Here is a 19,253-nt window from a genome sequence, read left to right on the forward strand (position 1 = left end):
TCGGTTTCAAACTGGTAATGGTAAAATAAAAATAAAAATGTGAGTTTTACTAAATCAAAAACACTTTTTACTACACTTTCAAAATATATTATGTCATAAATGTACAACTTAAAATATATTCAATAAAAAATTATCATATTAGTACCGTTAATTCTACTTTATACTTACGCACTAAATATTAAATTTAAAAAAATATAACTATAACTATAAGCCCATGGACAAAGAATAGTATTGTTAGAATTTCGAACCTATGAAAACGATGTAAAATAAAATGGGTACAAAATAATATGGTACCTAGTTATACCTTATACGCTTAAAGGTTAGTCTTTTCTAGAGTTTATTTAAAACTATATTAATTTTTTACGATTGTCGAAAGTTTAAATGGCGAGGAAATATTACCTATTATGAAAACAAAATAAGAGCAGCGTATCATAACACAGTTATGTCAAAATATAAGAGATGTTTATTGAAATAAATTATTCGTAAAGCAATGGTTTATACCTACTAGAACTAGACAATTGGCTGACTATACTACGATTAGGTATACAATATAAACGAGATGGATGAAATCGCGTGAGGTACACGTATAATCTTGAAACACGAATGGTGCAATACAATATTATAATATAGCGAGTCATAATATTATTATGACGATAACACGGAAACAGATAAATATTTTATTTTATTTTCATAATTGAATATAATATTATATATTTTTCGTACCTATTCGCTCGTTAGTGATTCCGTTATATTATTATTAATAGTATTATAAACCAGCCGATATGCGCACAAATTATACAAATAAAGAGTCATCGATCGACAAGCACACGCTGTACGTGTATAATCAACCAGCACGCAATACACCTGCTACAGCACCGTTAAACTGTTACAGCGATGGTTATTATTTTTTTTCAGGCAAAGTTAAATTGCGCATAATAGCAAACGATAATCGGTGATAATAATTATATTAACATAGGACCCGGGTTTGTCGCTTTAGTCGAGATGGGTGGGATCTATCTAGTGGTTAGGTTTGATGCGTTTGTGCCCACCTCCATCCTCATAATTTTAGTTAGTTTTTTTATAGTCTTATAATTAGATAATTTATATAGAATGATATTATCAAAGGTTATTTTGTGTCTTGCGGTTAATATTTTGAAGGTGCATTATTTTACTAACCTTAGGAACTGTAAAAAATAAAAATTCTTCTAAAGGACTAAATATATATGAATAAGAATAACTACCATATTATACCGAAAATGTCAAGTTCGAGCAATAATGAGTTAGTTAATTATAAATTTTAAATTATTGGTAATATTTCTGAGGGTCTTTCCAAAATATTTCAGAGATTGCAGTTTTCACCACTGAAAACCAGCAATTGGGAGCGACACTCGTGGTCCGCATACATGCATACCTCACATAACTATCTACACTTCACGACCATGTGCGTTCGGCTGATGACACTGTAGATCGTCGAGCGGACCATTATATACACGGTTAATAGACTTATAAGTTATAACTATCACCTATTATACGGATGTAATATATTATATGAATGTAAATAAACAATCATTACTTATATTAGTTTATTATAAACGATGGTGGGAGGCACATTCGTGAGAATGAGGAAAACGCAGAATGAGAGGCTGTTGGTTGGGTGAGGGGAAGAGCGAAAAAAATCGCTGGACACGAAATACGTCGAAAAGGTCGCCGAACCGGCGGTGGATGGCCGCTCGTGGACGCACACGAGGCAGTATAATATTAGGTGTATGTACCTAGGCACACACACACACACACACACACACACACACACACACACACACACACACACACACACACACACAGACACACATATGTTCTATAATATGTATAATACATCTTATACATAATATAGAAGAGTAATTTATACCCGCACGATGATGTAACGCGACGATGCTAATTACCCGGTTATATGTGTCCGTGTGTGTTTAGAACAATGCGCACTTATCTCTCTCTAAGAACTATACCCGCGCACATAGGTGTATATACGCTCCAGTACACATAATATGTATGTGTGTGTGTATGTGTGTGTGTGTGTGTGTGTGTGTGTGCGTACAATATGCACGCACACGCGTTCGGTAGGTATCGCAGTCACTGGGACGGCTATCCTCAGGTCGTATGCACACATATTATAATAATATAGGAACTTGTTAAAAAAAAATGTAAGTACACACAACTGCACACGTTATTATAATACGCGGGGTGCAATGAAAAATATATAAACAAATAAATACCGGCCCATTGTGAGCCGAGTGTGTGGCTTTCTTCATTTATTTATTATTATAATTTTTTTTTCTGTATGCGTTCTCGGTATTATTTTCCCATACGATGTGGTTCGCATGGTATATGTGCACAAGGTAGTATACTAATATATGCGTAAGTAATGCGATTGATGAGTATCGGAACTTTTCGCATTTGCGGCGTATTTATTTGTATAAATAATTGTATACGATTGATATTATTAATGGTGATAGTCAAAAAACGAAAAATGTCCAATATTTCATTAAAACGTTGAACGATTGTCTCCTATTAATTTAACAATATTAAATTATTTGACATTCAAATTCGTTGGTTTATATGGGAGAGCAGTGGTATTCACGCTTAATCATTTCGATAATCTGTAGTGAAACGCTCCACCCCCTGCCAATATCATTAATAATTAACACGAGTATAAATGAAAATAATTTATTAACTCTGAAATGAATTGACTTAAAATTGAATAAGAAATTATTTGTTATCCTGTTTAAAATTCATATCAGTCCTAAAATATATCACTATAGTTTATTATGTATTATAGTACATTTGTGTTTAATTTATAATATATTATACCTTAAAAAAAATAATATTCAATACGGATATGACAACAATATGAGAAATCGAATACATGTAGATTGTCATATACTCATATCGTGCAATTTACACTAATTAATAATTGTATGTGCTTTAGAGTAACACTGCAGTACCCTATACTAATTATACCGATTCTTGTTTGCATCGTTTGTTATTTTAATAATAATTTACAATGGTAGGAGATAAAAAATCGTAAACGTAAAAACTAATTAAATATTACATTCCGTCTGATTTAGTTGTTACAATGTGAACAATGGTTCAAACAAATTGAATCTCTATACACAACTGGTGCTCATTTCATTCCCAGTTTAATTTTTCCATAAACATAAAGTAAGGATTTTTTCACGTCGCATATATAATATAATTATATAACTTATATTATATGTGAGTGGACAGAAATATAACGTTTCCCAGGTCACGTTTAAGTAACTCTTGGAGTCTTGGCTATATAATTATTACGAAAAACATTCAATGAATATTGATGTTTGACAGTAATTGTTCAAAGAAAAAAAAACTACCGAAACCAATGACGACGAAACGGCTCGTGTGGCTTGGGCTAAACTAAAATGAAATAAGACGACAATATTATTATGACTGAGGTATTTCATATTTAAAAAAGGGGTGTAAATTTCCTTAACGGTGTACCAAAAATAGTTTAAATTCCTTAAAACCAATAAAAAAAACTAGATCGTAAAACGTTCACTTCGAGTAAAAACCAAATCCCTCTTAAAAAACGAAGTATTAATAACATCGTATTGATTGGATAAAAAAAAAAATATATATCGAAAGAAATATTTTTATTCGCATATTATATTTGATTAATGTCTTAGGAGAGGTGTATGAACTATAATAATAATTCGTACATAGGTTGCGATGTCCAAGCGTGTGGGGTGTACTGCAGTGTAGATGGCTAGAACCTTTTTTCTTGATCCACACATTTTTCACCATCCCCGCCTTAAACAATTTTCCACTGATCTCCAAATAGCGAATTCATAGGTTGTTAGTGGTTAAAATAATTATTGGTTATTTGATATCATTTTAAAATAACCTTTAAAAACTGTTCAAATTATTTTTTGCTACCAAAACTAGAACACACACTCACATTAATATTTTTGTTAATCGAGTTATTCAAAATAAACCTTTTTCCAAGTACCCAGAAGGCGCGTTATTGAAATAATTTAAATAACACGCATTCCGGGTAAAAAAAACCTGGTATATTCGGTTCCGTGGTGTTGTGGTGACTTTGACGATGGTCATCGTGGACAAAATAAATCACATTTTCGAAACGACCGACCATTTATTATAATAATACATTTCGACAAGAAAAGAGAACCCTCGAACAAAAATTGAGACCCCGTGTAGAGCGAAGTATAGCGCCCCTGAGGTCTACCGCCCACGCAGAACACCACGGCGACGCGTGTAAAGCAATGGTTTTCTTCATTTTTTTTCCACCCGACTATTATATTATTATGATATGAGTGGGTATGTGTACGTCGTGAGGGTTTGGCCGGAACGAACAATAGGCGAGACCATCATCATCACACGACAGGGCTGTGCCGCGCGGCGTCAGTTTGGGGGCATTGCGCTTCTTACACACACACACACACACACACACACACACAAACACAAAAATATACATTTACAACCTCCAAGGTATACTTACACACATACACACATACCCGAACACTCGACTGACTTAAGCTCACGCGGGGTGGGAGGAGGGGGTAACGTCCACACTCGCATGCGGGCCAGCGTGTCTTCAAGCGCAGTTAACCGTCGCACACGACCGTATAAACACACACGCGCACACTTCTGCCGGACCACACCACTCACGGACGACGACCGTGTATAATATAATATTTATTGTATTACACGCGACTGCAGTGTTCGCCCGCCCGCACAAACGCGTAATACTGCCGCACGCACTCCTGGAGGAGCTGAATATTATTATTATTATCATTATTCTTATTATATTATAATATTTTCGACTAGCAAAACCTCGAAAATAATATTATAATAATACAGTAGCCGTCCCAACTATAGACACACTGCAAAACCGTCATGATTGCCACCAGTACAATGCGGGTCGCTTTGACCGTGGTCACAGTATTTGCATGGTTTGCGGCAGGTCAGTATATTATATTGTATAATAATAATTATCGTAATAACGCTATATACCGTAATATTGTGTTATCCCATATCCGACATGCTTATTGATAAGTTTATTTTATTGTCGCATTTTGCGCGCACCCCCGGTGTAGTTCTATTTTTGTCGCACAATACCATGGGGTGATAAATATATATGGGTACGAACTACATATATCTATTATAAGTATTTGTACACCTATAGTTTGTTAGTGTGTCTATGGGCATAATTTGCTTTAAGAAGTCTCTCTAAGGGGGTATAATTTTTTCTAGCTTTCCCGTGACAGCAATTTTACCTTGCGACAATCGTTTAGAATATATTATCCGGTATTATTTATCTATGTATAATATTGTATATAAAGGAAAGAGAGCTTTGTTGATCATAAATACTATTATATTAGTCTTAATTCTTGAGTGTGTAAATTCTAAATCTCGTATTAATACAAATTTGTTCGAAAGCTCAACATTGCTTTACAATTATTAATTACTGTAAGACTATAACCACGTACCTACTACCTGTTCTGATTACATTGTTTAAGCTCCGGTAAAATATCATTTTTTTCATGAATAACAACTATTTAACCGATAAACATCTTTATTTTTCCTATTATTGCTATTACTCTCCACTTGTAGTGCATACTTGTGCTGAGGACTTTAATAGTGGATATTTTTTAATTGTCCGTCGATTACATTCATAGTTAATTTGAAATCATAAAGTTTTGTATTATTTAAAATTAAATACATACAACACTAATAAAGATACCATCTAGTATTTACTATCTACTTACAATAATGTTTGTCTAGTTTTAAATATTTTATGTAGCGTATTGTTGGTGTACGGGGACATTGTAAATACCATAAGCAAGATATATAATTTAGTGTAAACTCTTAAATATTCTGTTTAGTTTTTAACTGCTAGGTAACGTTTAAATACCTACACCATAACATAACCTCGCTGAAGGTTATGTTAAAAACTGAAAAATTTAACTCTACACTGTTCCACAGAACTTCCTGTTTAGTATGTTTACACAAAAATAAGTCTTCTTGAAAACGGAAGCCATATGAATACACGATCGTTTATACAGAGTGCACTAAAGTCTAAAAGTATACGTCGTTTTTCAAATTTATATTCATATCTATGCATCTCGATGTTGTATAAAAAACACTGATGAGTGACGATTGTCAATGCATTTAGTTATAATATTTATATAATCGTATGTTTTAATAAAAAAATATGTATTTAAACACAAGATGGAATATAGTTAGTTCGTTCTGAGCTCCCTTTGTATGCATTACACACCGTCAGTTGTTAAGCCGTTAGGGTTATTTTAACATCATTATGACGTATATTATGCAGAAACAAAAAACCACATCCTATGTAGGCATGTAATGTACAACGACGGGGTATGAAGTAAAAGTCAAAGAAGCGAATCGCGTGTGATGGGTGACTAATTTTTCGTTACTTTTGTTATTATTCTTAATATATTTATGCATATGTACCGTCGTTAAAAATTAATTCACATCCAGCAATAGTTATAAGAACAACAGTAATAATAATAATAATAATAATAATAACGTTTTAATTAAATAATAGCACCAACTTCGTGTAATTCATGTGTAGTGAAACGTTAGGTACTGAAGACAATGCTGCGAGGGCTCGTGACCTTCGAAGAATATAACGTTTAGAACCATTACAATTGTTTGTCTCTATCTTAGCCTCAGCACAAAAGAATATCTTCAAAATGTTTATTATTTTCGAAAAGTTCGTAGGTACCTAATACCTATCCACATAATAAATTAATAACGTTTCCAATTTATTTTAATGGCCTGTACGAAGTGCCTACAACAGTATTCAAAGTATGACGGGTATAGAAATTAAAAATAAAATAATATTATAATATTCTATAGGGGTTATATTTATATGAGATCATTACAACACCTTAATTTCAAAGTTAATAAAAAGTTAATTAACCAAACAACCGGGTTTCAGTTTTAAAATAATTTGTATTCGATTATGAATACAATAGCCAAAAGGCTATTTTTTAAATAATCATTTTTCATCTCATTCAGTGGTCTGTTATATTATAATCACGTATTTTAAAAAGAATACTCATATAAAAAAACAAATTAAAATATACTAGGTATAATGATTTAGTTTTATTTGTATAAAATAATGAATGATGTACTGCATGTTATAGTGATACCTGTTGGGTAGGATTTTTAAAATGTAATACTGTCACAAATATAATAATACAACTGTATTGTATTCATTTTTTATTATTATTAATGATATAAGTATGTATGATATTGTATTTAAGACCCTGTGGTCGAATTAAACAGCATATTAATATCTTTAGGGTACATGCAGTGCATCCATCCTCTTATCGAATACATAAATATATCTTGTTATTATCACAATTAAGTAGCAAGTAATTATTTCATTATGAATCTTTTATTCTGTTCAGTTTTTTTTATATCGTTATGTAACGTTATGTGACAAACAAAATATTGAAAATCGAAACTTTTTACAATATTGTAAGTCATACTTGATATTTTGAATACTTGAAATATATATAAATATGTATCCATTCCTCGTTCATTCTCGGCTGCGGTAAGAACACTTATTTCTGGTTTTTGTAAATAATATCAAATGTAATAAAATGAGGCTTATTAACTGATAAAGTTATCAATGTGTTGCAGTTACATTCTCATTTTATTGCCACTAAAAGTGATGCATGTTAAAGTATAAAAATACATTACGCATGTAATATTAAAAAAAGATTTCATTTCATTTTCTTAAGCGAATAGTTTTTTTTCACATTTTATTAAATCATTAGCCAATTATTTTTTAGCTTAGTTTAAAGTTTTTTCTATATAAATGTATAAAATGTTATTAACAGTTAAAAAAAACATAAAATATAAAAGTTAAAAAATAAGTTTATTAAATTAACAACAAAGATAGGTATGGCTGTAAGATGGAACAATCTATTCACATACTGACCATGTATTTATTTTTTTACAATTCCAACCCGTAGCCTATTAAATATTATTGGCAATTTGGACGTGGAGAATAATAGGCTTTGCCAATGCAAGTAATAAATTATTTTACGACAGGGACCGACACACAGTCTGGTAAAGTTTTTATTTTGCAGATGTAAAAAAAATAATAATTTGTCTCTAACACCAAGCTGTGCATAATACTTTTTGTGCGATAGTCTGAAGAAGACAAAACGCGATTTGCCCTTCAGAAAGGATTAATAGTCGGACATTGGCCAAGGACGTACTTGGACTATAAGCAATTATAGTCAGAACAAAAACAAATAAAAAACATGATGAGCCATTAGTTAAAAACAAAACCACATCGGGTGTCAAAAATATGAGTTTTTGCGTTTTAATAATTTTACTGTCGAGACCATCTTATATCATGATTATCATTTATTATATAATTTCACTGTTGAATATTATATTTTATAGAAATTAAAAACCAAAATGATTTGAATGAAAATACTAAGGTTAGGTCGTTAGAAAATTAAAAATAGACATAAATTTGTTATAAAAAATGATATCAGTCCTGAAAAATAAAAATATTATACTTCTCTTAGGTATCTAATTAAATAATGCGAATATATTATATAAAATAGAGATTTACAAAATTCTATAACCAAACGATATTGTGTATCAACAATAATTATATGATTTGAAATAACCTCACATTGTTTTAAATCATTGGCATTAGCTTAGTTGGCACATATTATGCATAACTATCAACCGTAGGTAAAATAGGTGGATATAATATATGATATATTTAAAGTGAAAATTATTTTTTATATCAATTGTTTTTTTAGTATATTAATTTATGTTTAGGTCAAAGAATTACAACAATACAGTTGGATGGCACTCAGTACTACATCAGCAGGATGAATCCATATTCAGCGGAATTAAACTACTTTTTGGCATATGAATATTGCAGATCAATTGGATTGCAATTGGCTTCATTTGAAACGTTGGAAAAAACAAACTCTATATCAGATTTCTTAAGAAATGCTGGTAAGAATGATTTTTTTTATTAAAATATGGTTGAGAAACACTATAATTTGAGTCAGTTTAAAAGCAAATAACTAAGTTAATGCGCTGTGTAAATAGATACCTGGCTTTTGCAAACAAATAATATATCTAACTATGTTTCAACGACCAACAGTTATGTAAACATTCGATTTTAAGACAACAAAACGAGATTAATGGATTTTAAGCAGTAATAAATAATATAAAAAACAACATTCAAAATGAAATTATTGAAAACAATGAAATGAACTAACGTTAAACAATTTATTTGAACTATATAGGACACATCTAGTTGTTAATTTAAATGTACAGAACGAACACATGGTATAGAATGAAGGATACCAACATAAAATATAGTTAAAACTTTTTTTTTTGCCCAGAGTATGAAACAATTAAACGAAAAATAATATATTCACTATCCATGTGTTATTTAATCTTAGTTTACAAGGTATAATTAATTGTTTTTTAGTTTTGTACTCTTGTTTATAATAATATTATCTATGTATTAATATTATGTTACACACATACGAAATACCATAAAAATATCAATTAATATGAATGGATTTTAATTTGGAGAAATTTATTTGTAAGAACATGTGACGTGTATAGAAACTTACAGTTTAAAGCTGAGAAAATTAAATTAATAAACTGCAAACGCATAAGAAATATTCTTATATTAACAACAGCGTAATATTATTATAATGTACCTAATATAAAACTATACACAAAATATCTCGCAAACGTAGTTTAAAACATGAATCATATAAATGAAAATTCAATTTCTCTCGGTACCTATCTATATTCCAAATGAAACTCTATGGTAAACAAGAGACAATGACAATCGCGTGTGAAAAAAATAAACAAATGAATGAAACGTCAAAATATAGAAACTGTCCGATGAATTAGTAAAAAAAAAACATTTTTGCTGTTATTGTTCTAAGGTTACAACAAATTCGACTATTGGACGTCTGGAAACCGCTTGGGCACCGATATGCTCATCTGGATGTCTACTGGTCTGCCGTTCAACACGACTTTCAGCCAAATGAAACGGCCGAACCCGGACAATAACGGTCTGGACAACGAAGACTTGAAAATGAACGCTAGGCCGGAACTGCCCATAGCCAGGAAAAAGAGGTGCGTTTCGTGGTCGTGTGAAATTTATATACTTATACCGGCTACCACCACCGGGACGCCGAAATGCGATATACACAATAACAATATGACAATAACACACAAATAATAATGACGTTTTGCCCTTTTTTTCAGGGGCGAAAGTGGTTCCAGGGACGGATGCGTAGCGATCAAAGCGCCTAACATGGACTGGGTGACGGCTGACTGTACCGATCTGAAGGACTTCATTTGCGAACAGACCAGGTGTTATTATTACAACTACGGGTCGATTCCGGTGTCCTCCAGCCAGGGGTAAGCTACAGGTGAGAATTATTAGACGAGACTTGGTCGAAATGTATTTCTAATATACGTGTATAAATCCTCGGCAAATTCCGAAAAATCGATATCGCACCAATATTGAACATAATATTCGAAAGCTTTTCGTTTTTTTTCTTTTACTATATAATTATAATATGACGAACGTTTTTATAGACATGTGTCATGTACGCAAATGATATGGTATATGGCATGCAGGTATATTAGGAGGTACATACAAAAGTAATATTTTATTTTTTTACGTAGGTATAGCGATCTTGTTTGTGTTTATCATTTTGGAAAAGAAATAATATATGTATGATTATTGGATTTCAAGTTTTTCGTTTTATGAATTCAAGAATGACCTCAATACCATCTAGTGACAGGCTTGTATACTCGTAAAAGTATAGAACTTTAATTATAAAAGCTGTCATGAGATCCAGAAATATTATTTTTTCAAACAAGTTTTGTTACTACGTTACTTTGTTTTTTTACGATAAAATATATATCTCATAAGATAAGAATTTTTTGGTTTGTCATATAAATAGGAAAAAAAATGTTTGAAGACGATTACAAAAATAATTTGATAACTTATTACAACATCCATATAATATTTAAATTGATTTTTAATATGTTGCAAACAAAGTATTTTTTCAATAAATTAATTCGTACAAAATAAAAATACCTTAAATACATAGGAAAAACATAAAATATAGAACTTTAAATATGTTGCTTTTTATGATCACACTGTGGTAAAGGATACCACCATAGTCATTTTTTTTTTTATAACGATAAAGTGCGTATCGAAAACCAATTATTCCAAAGCCATCCGAACAGTAAACACCGGTAGATAATTGATTCAGAGGAACACGTATGAATTTCCAAACTTAAAAGGCGACGATAACATAATTTTATGTAATAGATTTTTGGGCTAACTAGTTTTTTAATCAAAAAGTCGTAATTTAATTTAATAGCTAAATTTATCTCAGATTCGGACCGCATACTATTATAATATTCGTCGCCACTGATATTCGATATTTGTTTTTGAGTCCCGCTTTCTAGTTAGGATTTAATGTCACTAAAGTTGTCAACGTAAAATCGCACATTTACATGTATTCACATAGATAAGGTGCCCATAACGTGCTCATTACAATGTTGTGCATTTTTTTTTCAGTTTTGGTTATAAACAAAAAGCTGCGGCAATCCCAATTCACTCAAACATATCTTTGGAGGAAAACACTACCACTCCGACAACTACTACTACTACTACCACTACTACCATGAATCCCACCACAACTACTACCATCGCAGCCACCAATTCCACCACAACCTCTACCACAACCACGCCAGCTTCGCCTACTGTTATGCCCACGACCTCCACCGCTGCTGCCGCAGAGAACTACGCGGTCACTGACTTCCAGCGGAAGTCGGGTTTCGACGACGGCCACGAAAACGACGCTCCTAGGGCTGCGGAACCGGAACCCGAACTGACGGTCGCCACGACGTCAGGTCCGGTGGTAGATGACTCGCCGTCTGCTAGCACGATCGAACCACTGCAAAGTGGATATCAAGAGTCGCAAACCGACGAACAACAGTCGACCAGTGAACCACGAGCGGAGAGTCAGTATTATACCACCGAACTTCCGACGCTCATCCAGATGCACAATCAACAACAGCACGAACAACAGGAGCACGACCAACAGCTGCATAAACATAATCAACGAGACGATGTTCAACAGCGCGGCAACCAAGAAATAGGTCGTCGAGATCAACTGCAGCAGCACAACAATGCGTACGCTTTCGAATCGCTGGAAAAAGCTTTTGCCACTGCAGTGCCGCACAAGATTAGATCCACCAAGGACTTGGAACAGCCCAAAGACGCTGCCGCAGCTGCCGGTGATCTACAGTTACCGTGGTCGTGGGCCAAAGACATAATGTTACAAAAACCAGTGTTGAAAAAGTCATCACAGGAAGTCGCTTAGTTCCATAACAATCGGCGAGTCTTACGTTCAAAATATCATGTTTATTTGAAGAAATTTTTTTTTAAAAAAACAGAATAATTACGTATTGCATATGGAAATCAAAAATCAACCACAAACCTAAACTTCGTACAAACATTGCTCTCTCCCGAGTTTCTCCCTACACGTCATCATTATCTGAAGTGAATTACACTACGATATTATGCATTTTAATTTAGTCATGTATAATTATAAAAATCTGTTCTCAGCGCTTAATTCTGTGGAGTAAGGTGGTACATTTAATTTCATGTGATTACCTACCTATACATTTTTAATAATTTTATTTAGAAAAGTAATGAAAATAATGAACAAATCATGTCGGTATAATATAAAAGAAAATAATAAGTAAAAAGACAGATCACTTTTTTTATCGTTTTTGCTTATTATATTCTTTTGTGTCTATCGATTATTATTTTATTTTGTATATATTAATTTTTATAGATCCTCTCTTAGACTAACTAAAAATGTACTTTAATATTTAATGGTAATCATTTTGAATAAATCAAGTGATTGAAAATAAAAATAAATTGTATTTTTGTACACTTACCATCCGTTGATGACGCCTTCTATGTTGAGCATAGGCACAATCTTAAACACGTAAGTGTCCCGTGCCTTTTTGGCGGTGAGTGTGTTTCCACAAAGGTAATCAATCACACCGTCGATTACCCAAGATGAACTTGTTTCACCGGGATGCACACGTGATGTCAAGTATATAATATGTCGGTCCTGAAAAATACAAGACAACGTTACACTTACTTACTAATATAGTCATAATATGGACATCAATACGCCGACGAATTAATGAGAATCATTAATATAAGTTAAAACACATTTTAAAAACGCTACAAAAATACTGTGTGTGTTATTAATTCTTGTGCGGATAAATAATAATATTATACTAGACGAATTAGTGCAATAAATTTGAATTGATTCATAAATCGTTCTGCCGTTTCTTTAATGTTAAAAGATAATTTGAAAAAATTAATTAGTTATGATAATTCACGTATTTAGCTCAAAATATTATACAGTACCTAGCAATTAGTATATTGAGTATCATTTTTAACTAGGATATTTATTATTTGTATATATTTTTGAATTTTTCACCTTAATTATATTATAGTTATTATTTGCATTTAAGTGAACTTATTATTAATAACAATAGAATTTTAAGTAATTTTCTCCGAGATATAATGATAAATGTTTTTAACAATATAGTTCATCACGAATAAAATATGTCACACACCTATATACAAGACCACTACAACTCAAAATGTATAGCTTTGAAACAAATTTAAGTTTAGGACAAAAATATTATAAAAAGTTTTTCACATACGTATTTGAAATTAAAAACTAAATACTTACTTACAAGCTTACTTTAAACAAATTTTATCGTAAAAGAATTATTATAGAAATACTATTTAAAACTCAAAAATGTAGAATTGTAGTGTTTTTAAATTTCTTTAGTGAATACGAGACTGCCGTATTTTAAAATTTGACTGTAATGTGTACATATGTTTTCTTTAAAAACGTCATAATATACTTACTGAAATATAACAGTATTGATTAACACGCACGTGTTCCAAACCCTACAGTTCCAAAAAAAAAAAACCCTACAGTTCCAAACCCTACAGTACCTCCAGCTAATAACCTTGTAGTTGATGCCATAAACAATTAAAAAAAAAAAAGTATTGATTAAAATATTTTACCTGTAATACCCACACATTATGATATGCATTACTGCTATAACTCTATATATCACAGCTATTTTTCATTAAACACATTATAGCACAAAAATAAGTTTTTATTCGACGAAAGAATACTAAAAATGAAATATCTCAGTATTATATTTTGACTTCCATATGATCCATATGATTATAGTTGGATGAATTAAAAAATGTGATACTATCATAAGGAAAATACAATAACTTTTGCTTTGAAAATAAATTTACAAATGAACAATTTAATACTGATTCATTTTTAGTGAGCTATTATAATGGACAGTATAATATGATACCTTTAGTTATTATATTATGACGTTCTAGCATTTTATTGAGTTTGACTGAACTACCCAAATACAATAAAATATTTCAAAATTCATAAATTATGTCCTATAGATGTGCAAAGTAATGAAGTTACTTTAATTTTTTTTTCGTTGGTTTCAATAGAGGTAATCGTAATAATTGGCACTTCGTTGTTATTCAATGACCGGCACAAACTGTTTGCACGGAATAATGTAGTAGTCGGATCAACTGAATTTTTCCATTTGAAGCATTTGTACTGAAAAAAAAAATATAACAAGCCGTGTTTAAAATTAAAATTTACGAGAGAGATTGAAGTACATAACAGCCCTTCTTATAAATATATATATATATGAGTTTATTGTATGTATGTATTATATATACGCTGACAATAAGGTACACTAAATCTTTCAGCCGGATGACCTTTAATTTGATTCTGGTTTTTTTTCCACTGCATAAAGGACTTGATATTATATATTTATAAATTTTAATCTGCCTTCCGCAAAAAGGCAGTAAAACTTTTTTTTTTACAAAGTTCTATGCAATTTTGTATGATTGTACTCTAGTTTGTATGATTTTTTTTTCTCATCTTCAATTACACAATTTTTAAGATTGGAAAAACTGCAGTTAAGTCAATTACAGCTTACAGTTACAAATACCATTGTATTTCCCATGTAATGGGATTTTTGTACTTCGAGTCAGTCGACAATATTAATGATTTTAAGTCAATAGCCGAACAGAAAATAGATCGTAATTTGTAGATATCTACTACGGCCTATATTTTTAATTACATAACGGGGAAATTAACTTTGAACATGGGTACACGGATAAACATATGCTATGTAACATGTATTATGTCTCAGTTCGTGTGGGATTTGATTTGACAAAGTAGTGGTCATGTAAGAGCTGTTGGTCTTATTGCAGGCCTTTGAACATTTCCAGTAGTAACAAAATATATACCTATACCATTAAAAAAAATATATTATATATATACATAAAAATGATACTTAAAACTTATTCTTGGAATTTTTAAGGTATACCCTCAATGTAAATTAAATGATAATTTTGAATTAATTAAAGTATCTATTTCTTGAGTTCGTTAAAAATTTATTTTTTTTAATGGGTACTTGGTGAAAATGGGTCGCTAGTTATACTCTATACAGTTAATTGAATGCATTTACCAACAACTTTGAATATGTATACGGATAAACGTATGCTATGTAGCATATGTCTCTGTCGTGTGGAAATTGAATTGAAAAAGTAGCTGTCATGTAAGAGCCGTGAGTCTTATTGCAGTTCTTGTAACAATTCCGATAGTAACAAATGTCCATCCCGGTGCGTGTCCAGCCATTCTTGAACTCTGTATAGTTTTTTACCGAAAACATGATCGGCTGCATGCCAGTTTTGTACTGAGAGTTGTGTTTCTCCATGTTCACTATATTAAATACATATGGCTTGGCCGCCTCCATGTTGGATACCTGTGTTAAAGAAAATATTCAATAGTCAAATTAATTGAAGGTTTAAACCTAACTATTGATGGATTAAAATTTAAGTTGATTTTATGTGCTTTAAAATAAATAAATAGCTCATCTAACTAATCACCGAATTAGTTCGAAATAATAAAATAAAATCGAATCTTAATATAAAATTATTTGTACTACTTGTACAACTGTACTTCGTTTGAATTAGATGCATAAATAGACTACAGTAGCTGTCTGCTGTTAAACGTAACTACGTGTATGACTAAATAATGTCATAAATCAGGGTTAATATGAAAATAATATTATTGTATTCCATTAAGAGAAAAAAATGTAAAAACGATACTTATTACAACTTATTCTTGGAATATTTAAGGTAATACCATGTAAGTTAAATATTATTGTTAATTCATTAAAAAAGTAGGTACCTATCTATTTCTAAAGTCATAATAATATTTAAAATAAAATTGATACAATTGGCAGTTATACTTCGAGAGCTTTTTTAAAAAAATTGTATTTTATAGGTACCACTTAAACTAACTGTTTTATCTAAACTATCTTATATCATGGTTAAGACGAAAAATGTTGTGTTGACGTTTATTTTATGAAAAAAAATAAGAACTTGTAAGTAAGATAGCATGAATGACGAACAAGGCATGCACTTTAAATAAATACATTTAAATTTTTAAATTTTTAAGTCCAATATAATGTATGAAGAGTTATATATTTTAAAAGTGTAGTAATAAGTATTTTCGATTTACTAAAATACACGTTAAAAAAATGAAACCAATCTCAAATTTTCTTAGTTATTTTAGACTTGGAAAGTAAAATAGAAGTTTATTTAGAGCTAAAAATAATATCAAGAATGAAATAGCACGTGATATTAAATATAGCTATAACAAATGGTAAATAATATTACAAAATCAATAAAGTATTGGTAATGTTATCATGGATACAAATTAGAATTATTGAAATATATTAAAATTTATAATCGTACTTGAAAGTAAAACCATTGGCTATGTGACATTGAATTTACGTCTGAATTCAAAATCAAATCATACTCGTTGGAACCAATCTAAATAAAACATCAAGTATTATAGTAAGCACAAAATCCCGAAATTACCTCGACGGTAAAATATGAGATTACTCACCTTAATAGCTTTCCGAAGATTACCACATTCGAAACGGGACTCAAAAAGCAAATGATCGAACCCCGATTTTACGCCTAAATTTCGCTCATCGTAATTCGATAACCTAATAAACATTGTTTTCAGTTATACAATATTCTGAGATGAACGATTATTGATTTGTTAATTACTGCTGTAGAGAGTTGCAAGCGTCGTTCACACTTTCCAATAAATAATCTAAATCGTACACAATCACATCGCCAGAGTCTCGTCGTTTGGACACGCTACGCTCTAAGCACGATAACAATTTGTTGCTAATAAAATTACAATTTATAACATAAGTAAATAATTAAAAGTAAAATATGTTTAAATCTAAGTAAGTATAATATAGGTACTCTTTGAGATATATTAGAATACAAAAAAAAACATATTAATTTTCACATTTTCAAAAATCTAACCATTTGTCCTTGAAAATTATATAGCGATTGCAGACTTTACTATAATTATATTCTATACAAAAAAAAAACATATTACTAAAATAGGTAAGTAATAACTTTTTATTCGTTAAATAATGCATACGTGTTTAATGCAAATTGAAACATTGATTTCACAAGAAAAAAAAATTAATCCTATTTTGTTTTATATTATATTATACTGATATGCATTTGTATAAACGTTTATTGAATTTATGAAAAGCGATGATAAAATGTGTAAAATAAAAACTGATTATGGTAAACATTAAGACAATGGTGACAATTTAAAATACCTACTTAATGATAAATATTTCTGCTTAAATGCGAGTATAATAATATTATAAAACATGAACTAGTGACCTTGAAAAAAAATAGTAGTAATAAAAGATTGCATTTTGTTCAGAATTGGTTACTACTTAATAAGCAGTATCTACAATGAGAGATTTACTACACACATAACTTAAAATGATAAAATCAGATATCATGTTAAATTATTTTGAAGCTAGAAACCTGATGAAAACTAATCACTTCGATATTCTTGTTAGTTATCATAGTAAAATAGTTGAGAAATGTAGAAAAAATGATTGCAGAAATGAGTATTAGTTTTTGATAGAAATACCGATAGCCTGTATAGTATACTGAGTACTGACATATATTACAACTCTGTGACAAACTTTAACGATATCTTTCTTACCGAGAAATATGTACGTTGCTATTGTACAAGGACTCCAGTGGTTGATCATCGTTATTGAATCCTATCCAATCAGGATAGGCGACTTTAACGAAGGGAGAGACGCTATTGACACGTTTTGCTATACTCAAATACGCAGCCTTATGTGTTTGACACGTCCGCAAGTTGGCCATTAACCCAATCTCGTTTTTCTGATAAATTAAAACATATCATTAATTTTATATGATTTTTTAGCATACCTATACTTGCTGTCTACAAAAATGAATAGTTATTTTTTAAAACTCGATAATAATTTATGAACTACACAAAATATGCGTCTAATTGATGAGATTAAAACAACAACAATCAAAAATAACTTACGTCCGTATTCAGATGATGGTCAGTTAATAGTGATGAGCTAGTTCTACTGAAATAAAACACATAACATTACTATAATATGTATATTTCATAATATTTATTTATGTTTGAAATACTATTTTTAGGGAATGTTTAAGATCGTCATCAATAGGGCTGACAATAATTATATATCCAATACCAACCTTGTAATGAATTTATAACACTGAGAATTCAGTTTTCATTAACAAAAGATTTTTATTGATAATAAACGACATTTTATACATTGGTATATCTCTCCATATATATATTTACAAATAATGGTTATCACGCGGTTTTATATAAAATGAAATCGGATATTCACAAACATATAGGTATTTAATATATCTTTATTACTCACAGTACTAGTTACAAATACAATGTAAAGTGTATATGTATATATAATATCTCACTCGACGGTGACAACAATATTTTACGACGTCGTAATGATGCGGGTACGTGGAGACGGAACTGTTGATACGCGGCGTGTGTATTAGACCGGGATACGGCTGTATATCAAAGCGCGGCGTGGAAACAAAACTGTACTATATTATCGTT

The 19,253-nt window shown here is 30.8% G+C and overlaps 2 protein-coding genes across 5 annotated transcripts in view; one reads left to right on the forward strand and one right to left on the reverse strand.

Moving 5' to 3' along the window:
* The window catches only part of LOC111038134 (cytosolic carboxypeptidase 1-like), a 51,602-nt gene that overhangs the window by 11,162 nt on the left and 21,187 nt on the right, over window positions 1-19,253 (reverse strand). For 3 of the 4 annotated variants that reach the window (XM_022321090.1, XM_022321088.1, XM_022321091.1), the window contains exons 12-19: window positions 18,684-18,729; window positions 18,327-18,514; window positions 17,351-17,473; window positions 17,184-17,286; window positions 17,030-17,107; window positions 15,736-16,032; window positions 14,673-14,813; window positions 13,084-13,262 (exon numbers count right to left, since the gene is read on the reverse strand). In XM_022321090.1, the coding sequence (XP_022176782.1) occupies window positions 13,084-13,262; window positions 14,673-14,813; window positions 15,736-16,032; window positions 17,030-17,107; window positions 17,184-17,286; window positions 17,351-17,473; window positions 18,327-18,514; window positions 18,684-18,729 (1,155 nt within the window). The remainder of the gene's footprint in view (window positions 1-13,083; window positions 13,263-14,672; window positions 14,814-15,735; window positions 16,033-17,029; window positions 17,108-17,183; window positions 17,287-17,350; window positions 17,474-18,326; window positions 18,515-18,683; window positions 18,730-19,253) is intronic. The other variant, XM_022321089.1, reaches the window with a different exon arrangement.
* On the forward strand, window positions 4,650-12,665 carry LOC111038135. Its single transcript, XM_022321092.1, has 5 exons — window positions 4,650-5,014; window positions 8,896-9,078; window positions 10,035-10,227; window positions 10,360-10,515; window positions 11,693-12,665. The coding sequence occupies exons 1-5, from the start codon at window positions 4,948-4,950 to the stop codon at window positions 12,498-12,500; spliced, it is 1,407 nt and encodes a 468-aa protein (XP_022176784.1). The 5' UTR covers window positions 4,650-4,947; the 3' UTR covers window positions 12,501-12,665.

This window comes from Myzus persicae, unplaced genomic scaffold (assembly GCF_001856785.1).
Source record: "Myzus persicae strain clone G006 unplaced genomic scaffold, MPER_G0061.0, whole genome shotgun sequence".
NCBI lineage: Eukaryota > Metazoa > Arthropoda > Insecta > Hemiptera > Aphididae > Myzus > Myzus persicae.